The 21,336-nt window shown below is 28.2% G+C and overlaps 6 protein-coding genes and 1 long non-coding RNA gene across 10 annotated transcripts; 3 read left to right on the plus strand and 4 right to left on the minus strand.

The window, feature by feature from the left end:
• Window positions 1-152: 152 nt before the first annotated feature.
• On the minus strand, window positions 153-6,651 carry LOC117209495 (condensin complex subunit 1). 3 transcript variants are annotated; one of them, XM_033451583.1, is made up of 22 exons: window positions 6,520-6,651; window positions 6,065-6,234; window positions 5,857-5,991; window positions 5,577-5,755; window positions 5,348-5,487; window positions 5,147-5,228; window positions 4,996-5,058; window positions 4,689-4,922; window positions 4,281-4,613; window positions 4,009-4,201; window positions 3,612-3,928; window positions 3,140-3,532; window positions 2,811-3,055; window positions 2,612-2,732; window positions 2,230-2,541; window positions 2,035-2,162; window positions 1,702-1,956; window positions 1,347-1,619; window positions 1,127-1,269; window positions 710-1,030; window positions 543-638; window positions 298-476 (listed from the first exon to the last, which is right to left on the minus strand). In XM_033451583.1, the coding sequence occupies exons 2-22, from the start codon at window positions 6,177-6,179 to the stop codon at window positions 298-300; spliced, it is 4,257 nt and encodes a 1,418-aa protein (XP_033307474.1). In that variant the 5' UTR covers window positions 6,180-6,234; window positions 6,520-6,651. The 3 variants fall into 3 exon arrangements, with proteins under 3 accessions (XP_033307475.1, XP_033307474.1, XP_033307472.1); XM_033451581.1 differs by lacking the exon at window positions 6,520-6,651 and adding an exon at window positions 6,311-6,332; XM_033451584.1 differs by lacking the exon at window positions 6,520-6,651 and having other exon boundaries at window positions 153-476; window positions 6,065-6,340.
• Window positions 6,569-11,578, plus strand: LOC117209498 (WD repeat-containing protein WRAP73-like). 2 transcript variants are annotated; one of them, XM_033451587.1, is made up of 7 exons: window positions 6,569-6,770; window positions 6,934-7,116; window positions 7,187-7,363; window positions 10,414-10,683; window positions 10,779-10,932; window positions 10,998-11,207; window positions 11,275-11,578. In XM_033451587.1, the coding sequence occupies exons 1-7, from the start codon at window positions 6,606-6,608 to the stop codon at window positions 11,475-11,477; spliced, it is 1,362 nt and encodes a 453-aa protein (XP_033307478.1). In that variant the 5' UTR covers window positions 6,569-6,605; the 3' UTR covers window positions 11,478-11,578. The 2 variants fall into 2 exon arrangements, with proteins under 2 accessions (XP_033307478.1, XP_033307479.1); XM_033451588.1 differs by lacking the exon at window positions 10,414-10,683.
• Window positions 7,349-10,164, minus strand: LOC117209497 (probable elongator complex protein 2). The gene is made up of 2 exons (XM_033451586.1): window positions 8,651-10,164; window positions 7,349-8,567 (listed from the first exon to the last, which is right to left on the minus strand). Exons 1-2 carry the CDS (start codon window positions 9,838-9,840, stop codon window positions 7,433-7,435), a joined length of 2,325 nt encoding a protein of 774 aa, XP_033307477.1. The 5' UTR covers window positions 9,841-10,164; the 3' UTR covers window positions 7,349-7,432.
• A 9-nt stretch (window positions 11,579-11,587) lies between the features above and the next one.
• On the plus strand, window positions 11,588-16,436 carry LOC117209496 (putative ATP-dependent RNA helicase DHX57). Its single transcript, XM_033451585.1, has 11 exons — window positions 11,588-11,840; window positions 12,042-12,159; window positions 12,246-12,430; window positions 12,491-12,951; window positions 13,052-13,883; window positions 13,942-14,434; window positions 14,510-14,889; window positions 14,973-15,094; window positions 15,166-15,485; window positions 15,559-16,173; window positions 16,257-16,436. The coding sequence occupies exons 1-11, from the start codon at window positions 11,776-11,778 to the stop codon at window positions 16,398-16,400; spliced, it is 3,735 nt and encodes a 1,244-aa protein (XP_033307476.1). The 5' UTR covers window positions 11,588-11,775; the 3' UTR covers window positions 16,401-16,436.
• Window positions 16,437-17,185: 749 nt separating this feature from the next.
• LOC117209526 (H/ACA ribonucleoprotein complex non-core subunit NAF1) lies at window positions 17,186-20,153 on the plus strand. The gene is made up of 6 exons (XM_033451659.1): window positions 17,186-17,948; window positions 18,080-18,338; window positions 18,419-18,545; window positions 18,629-18,897; window positions 19,011-19,156; window positions 19,232-20,153. The coding sequence occupies exons 1-6, from the start codon at window positions 17,510-17,512 to the stop codon at window positions 19,723-19,725; spliced, it is 1,734 nt and encodes a 577-aa protein (XP_033307550.1). The 5' UTR covers window positions 17,186-17,509; the 3' UTR covers window positions 19,726-20,153.
• On the minus strand, window positions 18,822-19,380 carry LOC117209529. The gene is made up of 2 exons (XR_004487930.1): window positions 19,239-19,380; window positions 18,822-19,089 (listed from the first exon to the last, which is right to left on the minus strand). It is a non-coding gene; the product is annotated as an uncharacterized LOC117209529 (long non-coding RNA).
• Window positions 19,965-21,047, minus strand: LOC117209528 (riboflavin kinase). Its single transcript, XM_033451662.1, has 4 exons — window positions 20,891-21,047; window positions 20,362-20,510; window positions 20,176-20,278; window positions 19,965-20,114 (listed from the first exon to the last, which is right to left on the minus strand). Exons 1-4 carry the CDS (start codon window positions 20,976-20,978, stop codon window positions 20,011-20,013), a joined length of 444 nt encoding a protein of 147 aa, XP_033307553.1. The 5' UTR covers window positions 20,979-21,047; the 3' UTR covers window positions 19,965-20,010.
• Window positions 21,048-21,336: the final 289 nt, after the last annotated feature.

Here is a 21,336-nt window from a genome sequence, read left to right on the forward strand (position 1 = left end):
ACTGCTATACTTTTTCATAATATTTTCTAAAAGGAGAAGAGATTAAAAATTAAGATAGAGATAATATTTTAACATTAAAAAGATTTTTATGAAGGAAATTAATTTACATTAATTTCATTTTATATTTGATGCTATTAAGAAAAAAAGTACAATTATAAAAAACAATTTTATATTTTATTCGATTTTTATTAAAATGATCAAGATATAAAAGTATATTTTTTTCACTTGCTTTACTTCCTGAACTTAAGCTACATAACAAATTACAAAATGAGGTATATCTACACATATATGCAAACTTTAATGGTTTTGTTTTGATTGAGATAAACGTAGTGAATATCTTTGTGAAGAACGCATTGACGTTCTAATTTGTTTATTTTTTTTCCGTAATGGCGACGGTGACGGTGCAGTTGAAACTGAACTAACACGCTTCTTTCGACTTAATCTTGAAACACTTATTGTTGGTGTATTCACTGTAGCTAATGTGAAAGAAATAATTATTAAATATAATGAAAAGATTATTCATTTAGCAAGATAATACATACATTGTTCTCTAGAAATTTTCTTTGATACACCATTATCTGAATCTGAATCGGAACTCGATTTATGTTCAGGCGATTTTGGTTTTTTAGAACTTTTTACTAAAACAATTACATGTTAGGTAATAAATATGTAACTTTAAGTAACTATTTTCATATAGGAAGAAATGTACTTTTTGTTACGGGTGCTGAATCAGGATCACTATCAATATTATCATCCTCTTCTTCCTCGCTACTACTACGTTTTCTGCGTCTACTATTGCGCTTTCTTAATTTTGGCACTGGTGGTGGTGGCATTACTTCACTACCATCTTCATTTGACTTGTCTTTTCCTTTAAGAAGTTCTTCTATTTTTTCTTCCAATTCTATACATGCTACTTTTGTATTTGGTTTTTTCTTTGTTTGTTCAATAACAGATTGTAATGCTTTTAAAACTTGTTTATGATGAATTTTGTCTTTCAGTAAAGGTAAACTTTCAATGAGACGATGTATACCTAAATAAAATTCATTAATTATAGAAAAAAATGATATTTCATAAAATTTTAAACGCATTTTTAACTTTTTAAATAAATATATATTCTTATGTATACTTTTCGCACTAAATTGCAAAAGTGAAAGACAATACGCGAAGTCACGCCATTGTCTTTCTGTCGTAGCCAATTTAAATCTAGCACAAATCTTATCAATAATGGCATCAACTTGTTTTTCTTTTTGTAATAAATTCAAAATATACCTGGAAATATTTTGAACAATAAATTAATTGCAGTAAATTATCGTATTTTTATGATTTCCCTTTACTAACATACATACTTCAGAATTTCCTGAAAATCTGATTCTCTTAAATCTAAATCAGGATCAGTTAAGCGAGACAATATATCAGGCATCACATTGTAGAGAGCATTGCCTTTTTGTGAAAGTGCTTTGAAAAATTGCTTTGCATCTTGTCGAATTTGAGGATCTTTATCAATTATACAGAGAGCTAGTTCTGATATCTGACCTCTCACACGCACCATTTCTCTCATTATAAGACTTGATAAAACTCGAACACAAGTACTTCTTACATTCATATCTTCATCACGAAGTCTATAAATTAATTATGCTTTAGGCAGATAACCTAGATAGTAGAATAGGATAATGAAATTGATTAAGCTCTGTTTTTAAATACCTGCCATAAACATGTTTCATCCATGGTTCAATTTGATTTGGAAATCTAGTTGTAAGATCGCTTATCCCAATAAGAACATTGGCCCGAATATTAGGATATGGTGAACGTTCTAGTATTGTAATTAAAAGTTGTAATGATTTTTCACAAAACCTGGAACTCACTGTCATCATTTTACTGAGAGCAAGAGCTCCAGCAGCTTGTACATCTTCATCATTATACTTATCATGATATTGGCATACATCTAGTACTAATGGACTGTAAGAATTTTGGTATGGACATTTACTCAGACAAATAATGTTAGTATGGTAAAAAGTATGGACATTAAAAACGCACATAAATGTTACTAAAAGTCCATCTCCAGTTACAATATGATTTTCAAGAATGTCATTTATAAACTCTGCATCTGCATCTTCTGCCGCACCTTCCACAGCATCCTCTCCATTATCTTCTAAAATGCTTATCTAAGAACAAAAATTAATAATTGAACAAATTTTAAAATAAATATATGTTATAAACAATATTATATACCTCCTTATTGCGAAGTATTTGTCTTGCACAATTGGGAGTAACTGATCTTCGAGATCTATTCAAATTTTTATTACTTTTATTTGAATTCTTCCCTTCTCTTAATTTTCGTATAGTATCTCTTCGTTTTAATTCTTTGTAGACTGATGTATCTAAATGTACCATTTGTTTAATTGAAATATGTCCAACTAAATATAATAATTTAGATAACAAAAAGAACGGAACAGTATTTTCAGATGAATCATTATTAAATTTTCCCTGAATACAGATTTGTAATAATAACTGCTTCATTAAGCGATCGGGCTGATTTGCTAACTGAAATGTTAAAATATAGTTTTAGTAAAGCTTAAATATAAAATTTAGATTATATCATTAAAATACTTGCATGATAAATCGCATTAATGGCATCAGTTGCAAATGAAATATATCCATCATTTTCTAAATTTGCAAAATTTTCTATTAGTAAAGTAAGAATTTCTTTAAACATTTCATGATCATTGAGATACCTATGAATAATGCACTGATCATTACTATAATTATTGAATGCATTTGAACAATTATTTAATTCTTATTATTTAACATACCTAACAGGTGTCTTTTCAATATCATCACTCATATGTTTTATAGTTAGTAATGCCCTACATGTATCTCTGGCTAATAAAAGATCATTCTTTGCTCGTGATCCAAGCCCTACCTTTATTAATACCTCTAAATTATCAATTATAATACTGCTTTGAGCTTGAGCTATCATTGTTATTAACATTAAAGCAGATCTGCTATCTAATAAATCTGTGTCTGATGATTTCATCGAAAATTTTTCCCATAGAACCTATTAAATAAATTACAAATATACATAACTTGCTTATAACATAAACATATAAAATTAAAAACCATAATATATTTATATCATTACCTGTAATACGTCATTGCCTATATCTTTATTATTATACCATGTTAATATAAGCTGAGTTAAAGCTTGACTTTGACCTGGTTGAAGTCCTTTTAATAAATCAATTAATGATTTAACACATGTAAGAGCCTCTTGTCGTTTTGACTTTTGATTTTTATGATTATTTAAGTAAATATCTTTATACACTAATGCTATATTGTTTCGTACTGATTGATCACGATGAAATACTTGAAATAAAGCATCACGTATAGCGGCTGCAGCTCCAGCTACACCAAATTGATGAGCAATTCCAAGTAAAGTACATGCTTCGATAGCATCGGTTGCTGTAGTAGAAAAAAGTAATTTTTCCGCCATAGGTATAGCAACCTCTAATTCAGTTGCAAATTCCAAACAATTCTAGAAAAGTATATTATTATGTATATAATTTTTAAACGAGTAGTTTATTATGACTAACATAAAATGCTTGGAAACATACTTTTAAATAATTTACAACTCGTTTTGATATTATTTCTTCTTCCTCTTTGTTTTTATCTGTTGAATGTACTGCATCTATATTTTCTCCTATGTTATCTAAATTACTTTCAGATTCCATAAATGTTTTCAATAGAAGTAAAAACAGACATTCTTCTTTTGCTTCAGGAGAAAGAACTTCTATATCTGGACTTTGTTTTAATTTTATACAAACTTTCCACAAATATGTTACTGCTTCGAGAATTTTTTCTTTTAATATTAATTGTCTTACATGTTCAAACGCTGTATCAGAATTAATATCTTCTTCTTCAACTTCATCATCTGATATGTAAAATACAAATGTACGTTTAGATTAGATATATTTGTCATAATGAAACAAAACATACAGATTCTATATGCACCTTGGCTTTTGTCCTTTTTCTTTCCATCATCAGTAACTTCTTTTAATGCTTTTCTTATTTCTGGAAGTAAAGTATTCCATAATTCTAATCTTTGTTTGTCACCACGAGCACTTTTACTAACTCTTTCAGTTTGCAACTTTCTTAATTTTATTTCTTCCTTTTCTAATGATTTAGAAATTTCTACTTTATTTAACTGTAAATATATTTCATATTACATATAATTTTACTTTTAACCCAAGACGATTATATAAAATATAATTTTTCCCACTTACTTTTCCTGCAAATGGGTTGCTTTGTAATAAAGCACGCATTAGTTGTAATGCATGTTTTCGTACATTTGCACTTTTATCTTCTAAACGTAATGCAGTAGTAGCTAAAAGTTTTCCTTGTCTTGCTAGTGGAATAGCTCCTTCACAACATAAATGTTGCCAAACTTGTAAAACTTTTGATCTGACATAAGCATTGTTATCAAGAATATGTTCTTCTAAGTTATTAAGGCACTCATCACGTTGATCCTTCTGTTCTTGCGTAAGATCATCTCCAGTCAATGCTTTTTGTACAACCTCACGTATAATACTAATAGTACAGTTTCTCATAGCATAATGCTAAACATAGTAGTAATAAATATAAAATAAATGTAATATGTACTTTTATAGTTGAACTAATGTAAAATGGGCTACCTCGCTACCCAAATAATCCATCACATCATCAAGAATAGGAATTATGAGATTTGGTGCTGAAGCAGCAATAGTCTCTAAGAATATTGATATATTACGACTGTCAAGTTCAGATAATTCACTTTGATCAATCTCTTTCATTATTTCTTTCACTAAACCATTACAACCACAATCATTAATCATATGAATAACTCCAACAGCCATGTGAGATGCTAATGCATCATGTATTTTCACTAACTATAATATTGAAATTTAATCACTTAGTATATTTTTATATTGAAACAAAACTTTTAATTATTGATATACATACCTGAATAATTCTTATCACACAGCTTATACCATGATTATATTTTTTAATTGAAGTACCTAAAATCTTTTTAAAAAAAATTAATAATTACATATCAAAACAATTAAAATCAAATTTAATTAAAAATAACTTGATGGAATATGTAGAACTGTACCTCGAAAATAGTTTGCCTCAGGGATTTCTGTTTTGAATCTTTACATTGTTCCAAAATTTTATAACACACTTTAGTGAATAATCTAAAATATAAGAAATCATATATTTATCTTACATATATATATTAAAATAATTGCTTAAATTATAACTATGTGTTATATGTAAACAAATATTTTTTGATAATTAATGCATATAAACATACACAATAAATGAGTCTTCTACAATAGGAGGTTGCCAAAGTTTTGATAATGGTAATTGTAACAATCTATAGATGTACTCTAAAGCTTTCTCCCTACTATTTTCCCACTCATCTTCCATATCTGACTTTGTAGATTTTTTACGCTGTGAATGAAACAATATTAACATGAAAATATTATTTATAAAAAGGAATTATTAACATAATTAGTACAATTAAATTATAGATATCATACCTTGCCTATTAATTTATCATATACATCTTTAAAAACCTCATCATCTATATGGCAAATAAACCAAGAAAATAAATATGCCAGCATTTTATTTATATTTAACAAACTCAATCTATGTTCCTCTTCCAACTCATTTCCTCTTTCGAATATACTTTCCATATCAAGTACTAACATTTCAATACCTTCATGAAATAATAATTGAAGTTAATATTACCAGTTATATGCAATGTAATAATTTAAATAATTATAATATATAGTAACCAAAATAAAAGAATTTTATTACCTTTTTGAATTCTAGTAAAAGCACGCATAATAATTGCTAATTCAACTTTATTTCCATGAACAATTATAGAGAAAAATGTATTAAAATGGTCTAAAATGAAACTGGCTCCATTTGCTTGGAGTGCTGATCGAATCTCTGTAGTAAGATTAAAATTACTGTAACAAATACTGAAAGTAATGTATAGAGATATATAAAATTTATGAAATACCATCTAGAGCTTGTGGTAACAATCGTATTGGAACGATTTCTTTAACAAAATATTGTCCACTCCGACTTTGTAAAAGTTCATCTTTATTTACAGGAATAATAAAGTCTTTGATCATTTTAATTGATTATTAATATATAGCTTTTTGAAAAATTACCACTTCATTTATAAATCTGAAAATTTAGGAGTTTGTATAATATTTTATAAAAATGCGAATTATAATAATATTTGTAATCAGACACCATATACACGAACGCTCGTATATTGCGACTGTTTGGAACTATCATTTTCAAATTCATTATAACCAACATATTAAACATAAATTTATATTTTTCTGTATTTACATATCGGATTATATACATAATAGGAAAATATTGCGCGTTAAATATTCTTTAGATCTTTATCTTAGATATTGAAACCGTTTTGTTCTTTATTAAATTGATTTAATAAATCCTTACGTATTTTCTTCCAGATCATATCGCAATTGTTTGTGTTGGCGAAGCTGAATTTTTAAAACAATACGTTATAATTTAACAGTGACGCGATGTCATTAGAAGTAGAAAATGATTTAATACGAGTAAATAATCAATTATGTGATTTTTCTAAGGATGGAAGATTTTTTGCAACTGCATATCAAACAAATTTAACAATAAAAGGTTACAAGAAATTTGACACTATTCATTCATTCGTATTTCCAGATATAATCGAGGTTAGTGTATATGATTAAACAGATAATATATAGACAATTATTATTTTAATTTTTGTTATTATATATTTAATACTGTGAAATAAGAATTATATACTGTAAAAGAAATAAAGTGTTTATAATACCATAATTCGTTTTTTATTACATTCATTTTTTTTTATCACAGTATTTGGAGTGGTCTAGAAATACTGAATACATACTATGTGCAAATATAAAGAAAGCTATTATTCAAGTATATTCTATTCGTTATCCTGAATGGAAATATAAATTGATTGAAGGCAGTGCTGGTTTAGAAAGTGTTAGTTGGTCTCCTGATAGTAAATACATTTTGACGTTGTCAGATTTTAATGTAAGTAATAAATTTGATCGATATTAAATGAACTCATGCTTCAATATATTAAGATTACTAAAATACTTAGATTCAGATATCTGTGTGGTCTCTGGACGATCAAAGTGTAACTCATATACAAAATATGAAATCTTCTTTCCATAAATTATATTTTAGTCCAGATGGTAATAAACTAGCAGTGGTAGTTTCAATTGAGGGTAATGACAATATAGAAATTTATAAAACTGACACATGGAAACTAAGCAAGGTAAATAGTTTAATTCAAATAATTCAGGTTTTAATATATAAAAATAACAAATATTTTTTACAAATTGTTTCATTTTAAAATGTCTATGTCATATATCTTAATAATATGATCAGATCCACAACTTGCTAGTTGTAAAATATTAAAATCTTCCTTTTGAGGCCGAAATTTAAGCCTTCTAACAGTTAAGTGATGTGCTTGAGAAGTATCATACATTATGTATTTTTCCCATTCAAAATTATTAGAGAACTTTTTTAATTTCTGTATTTCTATGCATCCAGTTTCAAATCCTATTGCTAAAACATAAAAATCTTGAGAAATACTCTGTAATGAAAATGCAAGTGCTGTAACTGAAACTTTTACATCCAAGGATGTAATTGGAACAATTTTATCATCCGTAAAGTTTGGATTCCAAATCCCAATTTTTCCATCCCTGGAACCTGTTGCAAAGAAGAATGAATCATGTGTCCATGAACAACACCATATTATACGAGTATGAAGACTATCTTTTTTTAGACTAGCTGCAATTAAGGTATACATATCGTCTTTACATTCAAACAATGACCATCTTCTGTCTCTGGAAACAGATAGTAGATATTTGTTATTGAGTGAAAATTCCATTTGTGTTATAGTTAATTGATGAGACATAAGTTTCTGAACTTGGACCCATGTATTTGTACTCCACAATAATATTGCAGAATGTTCTTGTGATGTTGATTTACATGCAGTTGCTAATAATGATCCATCATGTCTGGCAGCTATAGAGAATATTTCATATCCATGGCCATAAAGCTTTTGTAACTCTGGCCATAGTGTATTTTGCATTAACTCTTCTTCTGTTGGAGGAGTATAATCCTCATTTTTAAACTTATTAACTTCTACATCTTCAATTGTGATATTATCATTAAATGTTGCCTTATTTGTTAATCCAAGAGCAGGTACTGATGCACTATCAGCCACCATATTTTTGAAATCATCAACATTGGCAATCTTCATTAAACAGTTCCTAAATGTTGTTGGTGCTGTAAATATACGTACAACCTTTTCTTCTGCTCCTGAAGCAAACATATAAGGGGTTAGCATAACCAAACAAGACATATCATATCCATGAACTTGTGGACGTCCAATTTCATGCCAAAATTCTGTTTCATTTTTCCAAGCTGCATGAATTCTTGTTGTCTGATCTGTACTTGCAGTAATTAGAAACCTGTAATGCAATGTGTAATTGTATATTGTTTTGATGAATTATATGTATATATATTTTTAATGTATATAATTTTGAATACAAACCTTCCATTTGGATCCCAGCAAAGATCAATCACTTCACTAAAGTGACCGCTTGGTTTAGACTTTGGAATCCAATTTTTTACAATATTTGAGTATTCCCAAATATGAAATGATCCTTGGTAACCATGTGCTAATATATTTAATCCATTATCATTAAATTTACAACCATAAAAACCCATTAAATTGCCACCAACTTCACCCACTCTTACTTTTTCGGACCAAATCCCAGTTACTTCATCTGGCTCCCATATAATCATAGATTTATCTAATGAGCAAGATAATAATCTTAAAATTCTATTCTTATTATCAAGCTGTAACGGACACCAATGTACGCCATAAACCCATCCTTCATGACCATAAAGGATAGATTCTAAAGTAATATTATATTTTATGCCATTAGCCATAAACACTTGTTCTTTCTGATGTAACTCATCATTTGAAAATTCTGTACTATTTGCAGAAATTTTCCACAATCGTATCATGGCATCTTGAGATCCACTTGCAAGCAAAATACTGTTATTTGTATCGCAATTAAAGTCCATACATCGTACCCAATCTTCATGCCCAACTAAAACTTGAACTTTTTCAAAATATGATTCTTCTATGATATTACAATTAGTTACATACAATTCAATTGTAAAATTTTCTATTGCAATAGCCAGAAGTGGTAAATGCTTATTTGGCAGGAAAGAAAAACAAGCTTCTATTGGTAATTTCTTATCAAATGTAAGCGTTTGTAAACATTTTACATTATCATCTGTATCTCTTAACCATATTCTTAGATCTCCTTTAACAGACCCAGTACATATTATCAATTTCGCAGATGTTTCCTCATTTACGGAGTCATGATCAGAAATGTATAATGAGTTGCAAAAGATTAGAGTATCATCAACTCCTATGATAGAGTTACATTTAAATAATTCATTTCTTTTGCTCCAAATAATAGCTGTTCCATCTACTGAGCTTGATAATAGCTCTGACTCAGGTTTCGCATCTCTCCGTTTAAGCCATCGTACAGTATTAATACGATCTTTGTGTCGGTGAAGAGTGTGCGTTATTTTTCCAATTTTTGAAATGTACGGATCATAAATTGCAACTGCATGACATGCTGCAAAGCAAATGAGTCCATTTTTTCCCCAATCAGCCGAATGTGGAACTCTATTGCAGGCACACGATATATAACTCGTTGTCATATCTTGCTTTTAATAAATAAATTAATTTTCAAAACATTAATTTAACCTCAAAAGTCATACACAAGTGCACTATGCGCTCTGTCTTCGTTCATTTCAAACCATGAAAGGTTACTATATTGCTACTACTATAGATATGAATTTCGTCTATATTTTTATCACCAATTTTTTTTGCTTATATTTTTCTTATATCTTGCGTTTTTTAACATGATAATTATGTAGTTTAATGACTTTCTTTAGTTTTGATTATTTGGCTTTTGTCTTTTTTGTCAGAAAATAAGGAAACATTTAAAAGATTCAATGCTTTTTCAACTTAATGTAATCTAATCTGATTCTACCTTTTTTAGTAAATTTTAAACGTTAGGTGAATTTAGCTGAAACAATATTGTATTTTTATTTATATTTACAAAGTAAGGAAGAATTTTTTAAAAAGTCCGTAAATACAATTTTATGCTATTAAAATTTAATGTAAAAGAATTAATTAGATTTTTATGATAAGATTTATAAAAAAAATTATAAAAATTTTATAATGATATCTAGAGTTTTCTACATGATATTGAAATCTTTTAATTTTAGAAATTAATATGTGGTCGTTTAAGAAGCATTGATGGATTATGCTGGTCTCCAAATAGCGAATTATTATGTATTTGGTCTTCCTTTAGCGACGAAGCAAAATTAATTATTTATTCGAGTATATTCGAAAGAGATATCGCAGTATTCTCTCCTACACAAACTGTAAATTTATCTCAAGTGGAATGTGCAAATTATACGTGTTTAAAAGGAATCGAAAATGTAACGTGGATGCCCAGTGGACAGTTATTAGCTGTAATAGGATTTAATGAAATGGTTTATAATTTTATATATCTTGATGAATTAAACTGCACTTTTATATTACTGCAAACATTTATAGTAATATTTCAGTAAAAGTATTTGTATTGTAGATCTTACTGTTAAATCACGTGACATGGAAACCACTTTTGCAATTATATCTTGAACCCGTAATTCAAGAAAATTATTTGAATAAGGTATATGAAGAACGTATAATTCAACCAAAATTTTCGAATAAAAATACAAGATATTACGATAGACACGTTTGTAAGTAATTTTTTATAGACATTTATATAAATATAATTGATATTTAAGAAAGTCGATTTTTATAGTGGAAGAGAAATCGGAACGACCAGTAAATATAAAAATAGGAAGGAAGAATATTATTGAGAGATTGTCAATTGCAAAATTTGATATTTTAAAATTTAGTTTTTGCGGGCAATACTTGGCCGTGAAACATCAACTTTATCCTACAACATTGTGGATATGGAATATTATTGATGATTATCTTGATTATTTACTTCTTGAAAATACTATCGTAGGTGAGTATTTCAACAATATATATTTTCTCTGTGCAATATCAAATTATATTAAAAATTTAATATTTAGCTGCAAGATGGAATCCTACACGCGCTCACCTTTTAATATTTTGCGAGTGTGCGTATATATTTGAATGGACACCACATAATGCGAGTTGTATATCAATTTCACGAAATATTACGGTATTAGATGCACGATGGCATCCTGGGGGAAATTCCTTGTTGCTTTGTGGTTATAATAAGGCGATTATTTATCAAATTGAAAATAAATGATGAACTATTCGAATAACATTCGAATATAATAAATAAACGTATATTTATCTTTTTACTTGTTAGTAACATTTGAAAAAATAATAAAACAAAAAATAAAATTCGATTTTAACGTATTTTCTAGTTAGATAGAATGGTTGGCACTACGTGGAAGAGAAGCATATAAATTCATTCATAGATCTCTAACTGCCACTATTTGTACATTTACTACCTCTTAACCTCCATTTTCCCAATCATCAAAATACAGATTTATGAATATCTTTCAAGTTAATTTATAAAATTATTTATATATATTATCAAAATGAACCCTCTTCACGTTGATTATGATTTCTTCTTAGACGGACAAGATGTGGATAGAGATACCACGTAAGTAAAACATAACCTTTTATATGTTACAAAAATAATGTAATAAAATAAAGATAATTAGAATGTATTATTAAAAGCATATCTTTTTAACACAAGAACTAATATTAAATATAATTAGATTATCGTCCGAGATACTATTCTTGCATGTCTTAAAATTACTTTTGTAAATAATTTATAAAATTACTTATGTTTATCTGATAGAAATGTGTCAATGGAAGATAAAAGTAGCTCTATACGGAAAGCAGAACTGCAAACCTTAAGAATATCTGAAGAATCTGAACGCCAGCTGTACGATACTTTAAAGCATATTTATGGTCCTGTATGTATTCATAGACATTATAAATTTATTATTGTATACATATCTCTTAAAATGTATTATTAGAAAGTAACATATTTTTTTAACAGAGTTTTAAGCTTTCTGATGCATCAGAATTTGAAAATAAAAAGTCCAATCTAGACAAGCAATATTGGGTGGAAAGGGGCAATTTGGTCATTAAAGGAATAGTTGATTATTCTTCTAAGGATAGTACACCAAAAACCGAAGAACAAATTACTAGGCAATTTGCAACATCTAAACTTGAAAGTTATGGGTAAGTTTGTTAAATTTTAAATAATGGACAATTATAAATGACCATTTATATTGTTTTAAGTTTTCATCAATCACATTGCAATGAAGCACTATTACATACAGAGGGTGATGTAGGAAAAGCTTTAGAAATATTGTTTTATAAATATTATGGATTGGAAAATATAGCAAGAAGGAAGATACACGATGACATTGATACAATAGATTTATTAGAAAGAAAGAATGAGGAAAAAGAAGCACTCGAATCTATTTATGGGAATATATTTACTGAAAAAATAAAAAATCAAATTTGGACTGTACAAGTTAAATTGGATTATTTAATAAGAAATGATGAAATAAGACAGGAAATTCCAAGGATTAGGCAGAAGCCAGAAAAGGGAAGGGAAAGAGAAGTTTGCAGATTATTTATTCATAAAAGATGTAGATTTGGAAATAGATGTAAATTTTCACATCAACAACCACAAGTATTAAGAATGCCTGAAAGAGAGAATCCGAGTTTTACCCTAGAAATAAGATTTCCTGAAGGTATTATAATTATTTACATAAAAAATATAAAATATGTTACGTAATTAATATATAAATTATGTGCAGACTTTATATTTAATCTTTTTAAATATTTCATTAGGTTGTAAATATCCTTATGAACCGCCTTATTTTTATTTGTATAAAAATGACGGTACATTTCCAAGTATAAATTGTTTAAGAATAGTAAGAAGGTTGTACGAAGAGGCATTATCAATATCTGCATATGGAACACCTTCTATTTTTTCAATAATATCTCTTTTGGAAAATGAATATGATATAAAAAGATATTTAGTAGAAAATAAAGAACAATTTCTAGATCAAAGTGAATTACTATTTCGAAGGCACATAGAAAATGAAGATGAAACAAATGTAGCTACTCATTACGAATTAGGGTCTATACATAGGAAAAATAGAAATAATATTAGTTGGGAAAGAATATTGAAAGAAGATGATTTAATCGAAAAAAATTTTAAAGAAAAACTAACAAATCCCAGATATAACAAGATGATAGAAATTAGGGAAAGGTTGCCTGCATGGTCAAAGATGTATGAAATTTTAGATGTAATACACAAAAATCAAGTAATCATAATTTCTGGTGAAACAGGATGTGGTAAAAGTACACAGGTGCCACAATTTTTATTAGATGATTGGATTATTAATAGATCTGCATCCAAAGAACATATTAACATAATATGTACACAGCCACGAAGGATAAGTACAATAGGAGTAGCAGAAAGGGTTGCAACAGAAAGAAATGAACGCATAGGTGACACAGTAGGATATCAAATACGATTAGAAAGTAAAATTTCTAATAGAACTAGATTAACATTTTGTACAACCGGAATTTTGTTGCAAAGATTTGCTGTGAATCCAGAATTATCAGATGTTACACATGTTATTGTAGACGAAGTTCATGAAAGAAGTGCAGAAAGGTAAGTTATCTATTATACTTATTTGTTTAATTTTATTTAACTGTTTTATCCTTTTTAGTGATTTCCTCTTGATGCTATTAAAAGAATTACTGTCCAGAAGATCAAATCTGAAAGTAATACTTATGAGTGCCACTCTTAGAAGTGAGATTTTTTCCACATACTTTAAAGGAGCTCCCATTTTATGTATACCAGGAAGAACGTTTCCTGTAGAACAAATCTTTGTGGAAGATGTATATGAAAAAACGAATTATGTTCTAACAGAACATTCAAGAGCTACACGTAGATATAAAGGTGGTTTGGAGCAACTAGAAATTAGCTATGGTATTGCATCACAGCTTGCAGCTCGCTCTCACTATGTACCTGAGGAATCTAGACCCGATGAAGATCTAGACTTAGAGAGGATTATCAAAAGATATAAGGATTATAATAGCCAGGCACAAAAAAATTTATATTATATGGATCATAACGCAATTAATTATGAACTTATAGAGACAACATTGCAGTGGATTACTTGTGGAGAACACAATTATCCTAAAACAGGTTCCATTTTAGTAAGTATTTTTACTAAGTTTTCTTATTATACGAAAAATATACAATATGTAGTTAAATTAATATTAAATTTGTAGGTATTCTTACCCGGATTTGCTGAAATTATTGCACTGAAGGATCGATTGAATAAGAATGAGTATTTTTCACCAAAGACTGGAAAATTTATTATTATATTATTACATTCATCTTTATCTAATGAAGAGCAAAGCTTAGTTTTTAAAAAATCTATCGCTAGAAAAATTGTATTAAGCACAAATTTAGCTGAAACGTCTATTACTATAGATGATTGTGTCTTTGTAATTGACAGTGGAAAGATGAAAGAGACCAGATTTAATTCGAACCAAAACATGGAAAGTTTAGAAATGTGTTGGGTATCACGAGCAAATGCATTACAAAGAAAAGGACGCGCTGGGCGTGTAATGCCTGGAGTATCTATTCATTTATATACCTCGTACAAGTATGTATAATTATTGTTCATTAAAACATTAAATCTTATAGTAAAGTTTACCAATATTTATTCAATTTAAACAATTGTTTCAGGTTCAACTACCACTTTTCAGCACAGCCAGTACCTGAGATATTACGAATTCCGTTAGAACCACTGTTATTACGTATTCAACTTCTACATAACGGAACAAAAGTTGACTTACATGAAGTTTTAGGTAATAAAAATATATTTTTAGTTTTATATCATTAATTAACTTTCTAATATCCATTATAATATTCTATTTAGGTAAAATGTTGGAACCACCAACAGAAGAAAATATCAGTAGTGCAATTAAACGTTTACAAGATGTAGGAGCATTTAATTCCGAATGTACATTAACCCCACTAGGTCACCATCTTGCAGCATTGCCTGTAAATGTACGAATCGGAAAATTAATATTGTTTGGAGCAATCTTCTGCTGTCTTGATTCCGCACTTACTATAGCAGCATGTTTATCTCATAAAAATCCATTTCATATACCTTTTGAAAAAAGACACGAGATTGATGCAAAAAAACAATTTTTTACTGCCAATTCTGATCAACTAACTATTCTCAAAGCATATAAGGTAAATGTATAAAAATATATAAAAATGTATATAATATATAATTATAATACAAAGATACTTTTTCTTTTGACAGAAATGGTTAGAAATATATACACGCAATACTAGTGCAGGCCATGCTTTTGCAAAAGAAAATTATCTGTCTGTGCGTACACTATATTCCTTGGCAGATATAAAGTATCAGTTATTAGAATTGTTAGTTTCAATCGGTTTTGTCCCCGTTAATTTACCTAAACGACAACCAAATGTTGACAAGATTATAGAAATTACTGGATTTGAATTGAACATCAATAATGATAATTATAAACTTCTGCAAGGTCTACTTTGTGCAGCCTTATATCCTAATGTAGTAAAAGTTCTTTCGCCAGAAAAATCTTTTCAAATTCAGCCTGCTGGGGCAGTTCCAACAGAAACGAGACCCGAACAACTTAGATTCCAAACTAAAAATGATAGTTTCGTTAGTATCCATCCATCCTCGGTCAACTTTCACGTTGGTCATTTTCCTAGTCCATATCTAGTATTTCAAGAAAAAGTGAAAACAAGTAAAATATTTATTAAAGAAGTATCAATGGTACCAATTTTACCACTAATATTATTCTCTGATTACGAATTAAAAATAGAAGTGCATGATGGAATATTTATTGTATCATTAGAAGATGGCTGGATGTTATTTGATGTTGAATCTCATAGGGTAAGAATATTTATTCGCGTTTGTTGAAATTAAAACAAAAAAGATGATAATTGTATGTTAAATATACTTTTAATGTTACTTAGGTGGCTCAACTTTTGCAAGGAATGAGAATGGAATTAGTCAAATTATTAGAACAAAAGATGAGGGAACCCCTTCTGAATCTATTAAATCATCAAAATGGAAAAAAAATTATCCAAACAATTGTAAGCGTAGTCACGAGAGAATAAAATATTATGTCGTAAATTTTTTAAACATAAATTATAAATTAATAAAAAAATATACATTGTAATTCATATATTATGCTATAAAAATAATTGTGTGTAATTATTATATACAATAGTATTCGAAATATTTTTAACAATTACAAAATTTTTGTAAAATTTTATATTTTCTTTTAATATTTAAGAATCATATAAGATTTTGTCCTTCTTTATGTGTATAATTTTAGACAAATTTAAAAATATAAAAAATTATTAAATATTTTATTATAATAAAAATAATTATTTTTAAAAATATATAATCGTCATACTATAGTCGTGTTTACTTATATATACATGTCCTGTACATCAGTACCTACACTACAGTGCAATAGCATCTCAATACGTGGTTGATAGAAATAAATATATTTACGTGGTACGTACGTATATGTAACGTCAATTTTATCAGAGGCCACCGCGCACCCTCAATTACCCCAGGGACCCACCATAAACCTAAACTTTTAAGTTTATTATTTCTGTTATCTGTTTATGGATGGTCCTTGAAACAGCCCTTAGGTTGTTATACATCCTTACTAATTACGGGGAAAGCAGGTAGTTTTACCTAATGATTTTTCCCATAAACAATATTACCTACTAGCCGCGTTGGTAGGAGGCTTTCTCCTCTTATCTTCATTTATTAACATGATCTATAACCAATTGGCATCGTGGATCGTTACCCTCACTTTTCCTAACGGAAGGTGCGAACAGCCAATCCGCGTTGTTAATTAAAAAGGGCACACTCACACCGAGCTTTTCTCCGTAATGAGATGAGAACACCTGGGGAGAAATAGACAAAACCATCGAACAGTAAATCTGATCTCTCCGATCAGTGTAAACCTGTGCTGTGCTAGAAAATAAAGGCAATAGTTGCGTTACGACGCAGCTATTTTATTTTATTAACGAACCCTTAAATTTACGTGACATATACGTGATTGATAGAAATAAATATATTTATGTGAAGTTTATGAAACTTTATACGAGAAATATATTTTCTTGCGTATTTGTTAATGGTTATAATACATCTTAAAGTGAAGTCTGCTTATTGCTATTGATCATAACCTGCAATTTAAAGTTAAATTATGATGAATACGGAAGAGGTTATAATAGAAGAAATAATAGAAAACAGAAATTCAAATAATGGATTTATGGACCTTATATCAAATGTTGAAGAAAGTAGTTGCGTTCCAAACAAAGTAATTATTGAAGATTATTCACTGTACAAAAAAACTACACAAATCAATGTTAATGAGACAAGTCAATTTACAAATGACTGCGAGGTAATTATAACTGATAATGCTGAAATTAAACAAAATTCTAATAAGAAAGATGACATGAATGAACAAGCCGAACAAAACAAATCAGTCATACTGTCAAATACTAAACAAAATGAAATACTTATTAACGATACTGACAAAAATCAGAATACAAATGAAGATGTAACATTTGAAAACTTGGAACAAAAAAGTGATGATGATATTTGTATCATACGTGAAATAAATACAGTATCTTTGGCTCAAAGTAAGGATATAGGGATATACTTATTATCATAATCAAAATTATAAACAATTTTGTTATATATATTATATTATATATTACAAATAATTTTGATATTAAATTAACAATTGCAATTTATGTTTCCTTTTTAACAGACAGTGATAAAGTATCTTCTCTTACTAGTATTGCTATAGAATATGGCAATTCAGATTCAGAAACAGAATTTAATACTGATGAAACAAAAAGTGATAGCAATCAAAATCAATCTTTGAAAGAAGTACAGATGCAAACTTATAGGCAAAATAAAGAAGTATCGTCAAGTGAAGAAAGCGATAGCGACGATTCTACTAGTAGCAGTGATTCTTCAGTAATAGTTGAATCAGATGATTCAGATAGTGATGATAGTTCAAGCAAGTATGCTATTCATTTTTGTAAATTTTTATACATTAAATTAATTTTATACGAAATTTTAAAGCAATTTCTTGTATATTTAGGAAAGGCAAAGAAAATAATGTAAGAAGAAAAAAGAATAATGAAATGAGAACTGAATTAGATGATTTACCTCCTATTGAAGACTTAAAAATTAGTGTACCTGAAGTATTATGTGATCCATTAGGAGAGGTATTTATAAATATTAAATTAATACATATATGGATAATCTTGAAAATAGGATAATATCTTCATAAGATAATATTAAATTACAGGTTGCATGGATGGTTGAACAACTAGTAGTTGTAAAACCAAAACCTGACAAACCGACATTGAACTTAGATACAGTTTTATTTATTGAGAAAGGACAAAGGACGTTAGGAAAAATATTCGATGTTTTTGGACAAGTGAATGAACCTCATTATTGTGTGCGATTCAATAGTTCTGAGCACATAAAAGAATATAACATTACAGCAGGAATGACTGTTTATTACTGTCCAAATACGGAATATACTTCTTTAGTATTTCTACATGAATTATTAAAGTGAGTTTATATATTTAAATATGTATATAATTATACATACTATTCTTATTTATATTTATTACATTAATTTATAAGAAATTAAACATATAGTAAGCAATTTATGATTATTACAGAATCAGGGGTATTGATGCAAATGCGGATGATCCTCCAGAATTTTCAGATGATGAGGAAGAACGGGCTTATTATGAACAACTAAAAGCAAAACAAATAAATAATGTTAATGAAGCTGAAAATCCGTCTAAACGAAAGCGTACTTCTAGTGAGTTTCTTATGTAATATTTATATCTTTTTATTTGTTAACATTTGTATTTTCTATTAACATTTATAATTTTAGAACCTACTACTGGATGGCAAACCAATCATCCGTGGAATAGAAGTATGCAGAATCAAAGGAAAGGATTTTATGCACGAGGAGATAGACGATTTCCTTCTACACAAACAGAAAATTATTCTCAGAATTTATGGTCACAATCCTATCAAACTAATAGTGAACCTTATGGATACGGAATGTGTTCACTGCAACCTGTGCAATATATGAACCATAATGTTAGTGGCCTTAATCAAAATTTTTATGGCTCACACAATTACTATAGTGAAAATAGTAGCTCAACATATCTAAATCCTAGAATTCCTTTCAATACATGTCCAAGAGTTCCTCCAGGATACATAACACCACAAAATCATCCAAATTCATCTACAAATGTAAGGTTTCCTTGGCTACCACAAGTGTCACAAGTTCCTATTCGAATGAAATTGCCATGGATATCTATACCACCACCTCCACCTCCACCACCAACTTCATCACCATCAGATACTACTTCAACATAGTTAATATTAATTACTTATGAATTATATTTTTAATTTAGTTATATATATATAGTTATATATTATATATATAATTGTATGTATATTGAAAATAATAGAAATTATATAATGCAAGTTATACATATATATAATATGAAATTAATAATTAAAGGTATTTATATTATAGACATTATCCCTAATTAGAGTATGAGTTAATATTATTTCCGCATATAGTGAGGAAATATTGCCATAACATGATCATATCATTTGTAATACAAATTATGATTATAGTACTCTTATACAATCAGATTATTCCTTAAAGAATGAATTATCTTTATAAACCGCCATATCTGGTTTCTGTAATTGTTCTTTGGCAATTGTAATATCATCTTTTATCGCTCGAATTAATTCCTCTGAAATGATAATGATTAATATAATAAAGATGGGACAAATTTTGATACAGTTACTATTTACCTTCAGAAGTAAAATCTTTTTCTGGCCGTACATATCCCGTAAAAACAGCTTTAATTTGTTTCCCATAAAAATCGTTCTCAAATTTATGCATTAAATGTATCTCCTACAACAATGATACATTATTAAAAAATGTTTTCAAATTTTCATGTTATCAAGTATCCAATTAATTATAATTTACATTCGTACCACCGTCTTTTTTTCGTTTTTATAAAACGGATTCCAACCAATACTAGCAACCATTTTATAAGTTTGTCCGTCTATAGAAGCCCATCCATAATAAATTCCAGTACTAAGATCACCAGGCAAATTATTTACTACCTCGTCTTCAAGATTTGCTATAGAAAAATAATTTTATAACTACATACAATATTAACAAAATATTATTGAAAAAAATTATTTTTTTTTATTTATACAATATAATTAGTTTAACTTTCGCAAGTTTTTAAATCAAAATATTTCTTAATAAAAAGCGATTAACATATCGAATAAACACACAAAATAAAATAGTGATTAATACGATATATAATATTAAATAACTTTTTAACATATTTCATATATTCCCGCCAATAAGTATGTATACAATAAAGCGATTATGTCTTTCAATTGCATACAATTCTAAACTATTCTCTGCAACATTAACGTAATTTTAAATTGTTTCTGATTAATTTCAAAATTTTCGAATCTGTCAAACAAAAATGAAATTGTTGAGTGTTACCTGTAGGTATCCCCAAGGCTTTGGAACCTCTGCCAAACCCCCTAACTACCGACCCTGATAAAAAGTATGGTATGCTTTTGGTAGACATAACGAATCTTGATTTCGCGTCAGACTGTCAGACTAGTAACGTAACTAGTAGCGTGAATGAATGTTACTTTAGTGCTTCATAATATATTATCTTGAAAGAAGATAAAGCGTTCGTTATATGACGTGGCATATTTACACGCTATTTAGTTGTATAAATTCATGTTGATGAAATGAATGGACTACTTTTAAAACAAATTATTTAATATGTTATACGAATAATTTCATATTTATATAAAATGAGAATTAAATATAACATTGTGAATATACTTACGGAAAATTTTTCCTTAGATTTTTAATTCTGTTTAAACTGATAATTATCGCATGTTACGGGTTATCTATGCATAACTTTTTTTTACTCC

The sequence above is a fragment of the Bombus bifarius genome, unplaced genomic scaffold (assembly GCF_011952205.1).
Source record: "Bombus bifarius isolate JDL3187 unplaced genomic scaffold, Bbif_JDL3187 scf7180000008178, whole genome shotgun sequence".
Taxonomy (NCBI): Eukaryota; Metazoa; Arthropoda; class Insecta; order Hymenoptera; family Apidae; genus Bombus; species Bombus bifarius.

Coding starts and splice junctions, on each gene's coding strand:
- LOC117209498 (XM_033451587.1), top strand. CDS start 6,606: ATGTCATTAGAAGTAGAAAATGATTTAATACGAGTAAATAATCAATTA. Junction 6,771..6,933: donor TATTTCCAGATATAATCGAG/GTTAGTGTATAT, acceptor TTTTTATCACAG/TATTTGGAGTGGTCTAGAAA. Junction 7,117..7,186: donor TGACGTTGTCAGATTTTAAT/GTAAGTAATAAA, acceptor TAAAATACTTAG/ATTCAGATATCTGTGTGGTC.
- LOC117209496 (XM_033451585.1), top strand. CDS start 11,776: ATGAACCCTCTTCACGTTGATTATGATTTCTTCTTAGACGGACAAGAT. Junction 11,841..12,041: donor GATGTGGATAGAGATACCAC/GTAAGTAAAACA, acceptor TTTATCTGATAG/AAATGTGTCAATGGAAGATA. Junction 12,952..13,051: donor AGAAATAAGATTTCCTGAAG/GTATTATAATTA, acceptor ATATTTCATTAG/GTTGTAAATATCCTTATGAA.
- LOC117209526 (XM_033451659.1), top strand. CDS start 17,510: ATGATGAATACGGAAGAGGTTATAATAGAAGAAATAATAGAAAACAGA. Junction 17,949..18,079: donor TACAGTATCTTTGGCTCAAA/GTAAGGATATAG, acceptor CCTTTTTAACAG/ACAGTGATAAAGTATCTTCT. Junction 18,339..18,418: donor AGTGATGATAGTTCAAGCAA/GTATGCTATTCA, acceptor TTGTATATTTAG/GAAAGGCAAAGAAAATAATG.
- LOC117209495 (XM_033451584.1), bottom strand. CDS start 6,179: ATGATCAAAGACTTTATTATTCCTGTAAATAAAGATGAACTTTTACAA. Junction 5,992..6,064: donor GTTACCACAAGCTCTAGATG/GTATTTCATAAA, acceptor ATCTTACTACAG/AGATTCGATCAGCACTCCAA. Junction 2,163..2,229: donor AAATACTTCGCAATAAGGAG/GTATATAATATT, acceptor TTTTGTTCTTAG/ATAAGCATTTTAGAAGATAA.
- LOC117209497 (XM_033451586.1), bottom strand. CDS start 9,840: ATGACAACGAGTTATATATCGTGTGCCTGCAATAGAGTTCCACATTCG. Junction 8,568..8,650: donor TGCTGGGATCCAAATGGAAG/GTTTGTATTCAA, acceptor ATTGCATTACAG/GTTTCTAATTACTGCAAGTA.
- LOC117209528 (XM_033451662.1), bottom strand. CDS start 20,978: ATGTCTACCAAAAGCATACCATACTTTTTATCAGGGTCGGTAGTTAGG. Junction 20,279..20,361: donor AAAACGAAAAAAAGACGGTG/GTACGAATGTAA, acceptor TCATTGTTGTAG/GAGATACATTTAATGCATAA. Junction 20,115..20,175: donor AAAAGATTTTACTTCTGAAG/GTAAATAGTAAC, acceptor TTATCATTTCAG/AGGAATTAATTCGAGCGATA.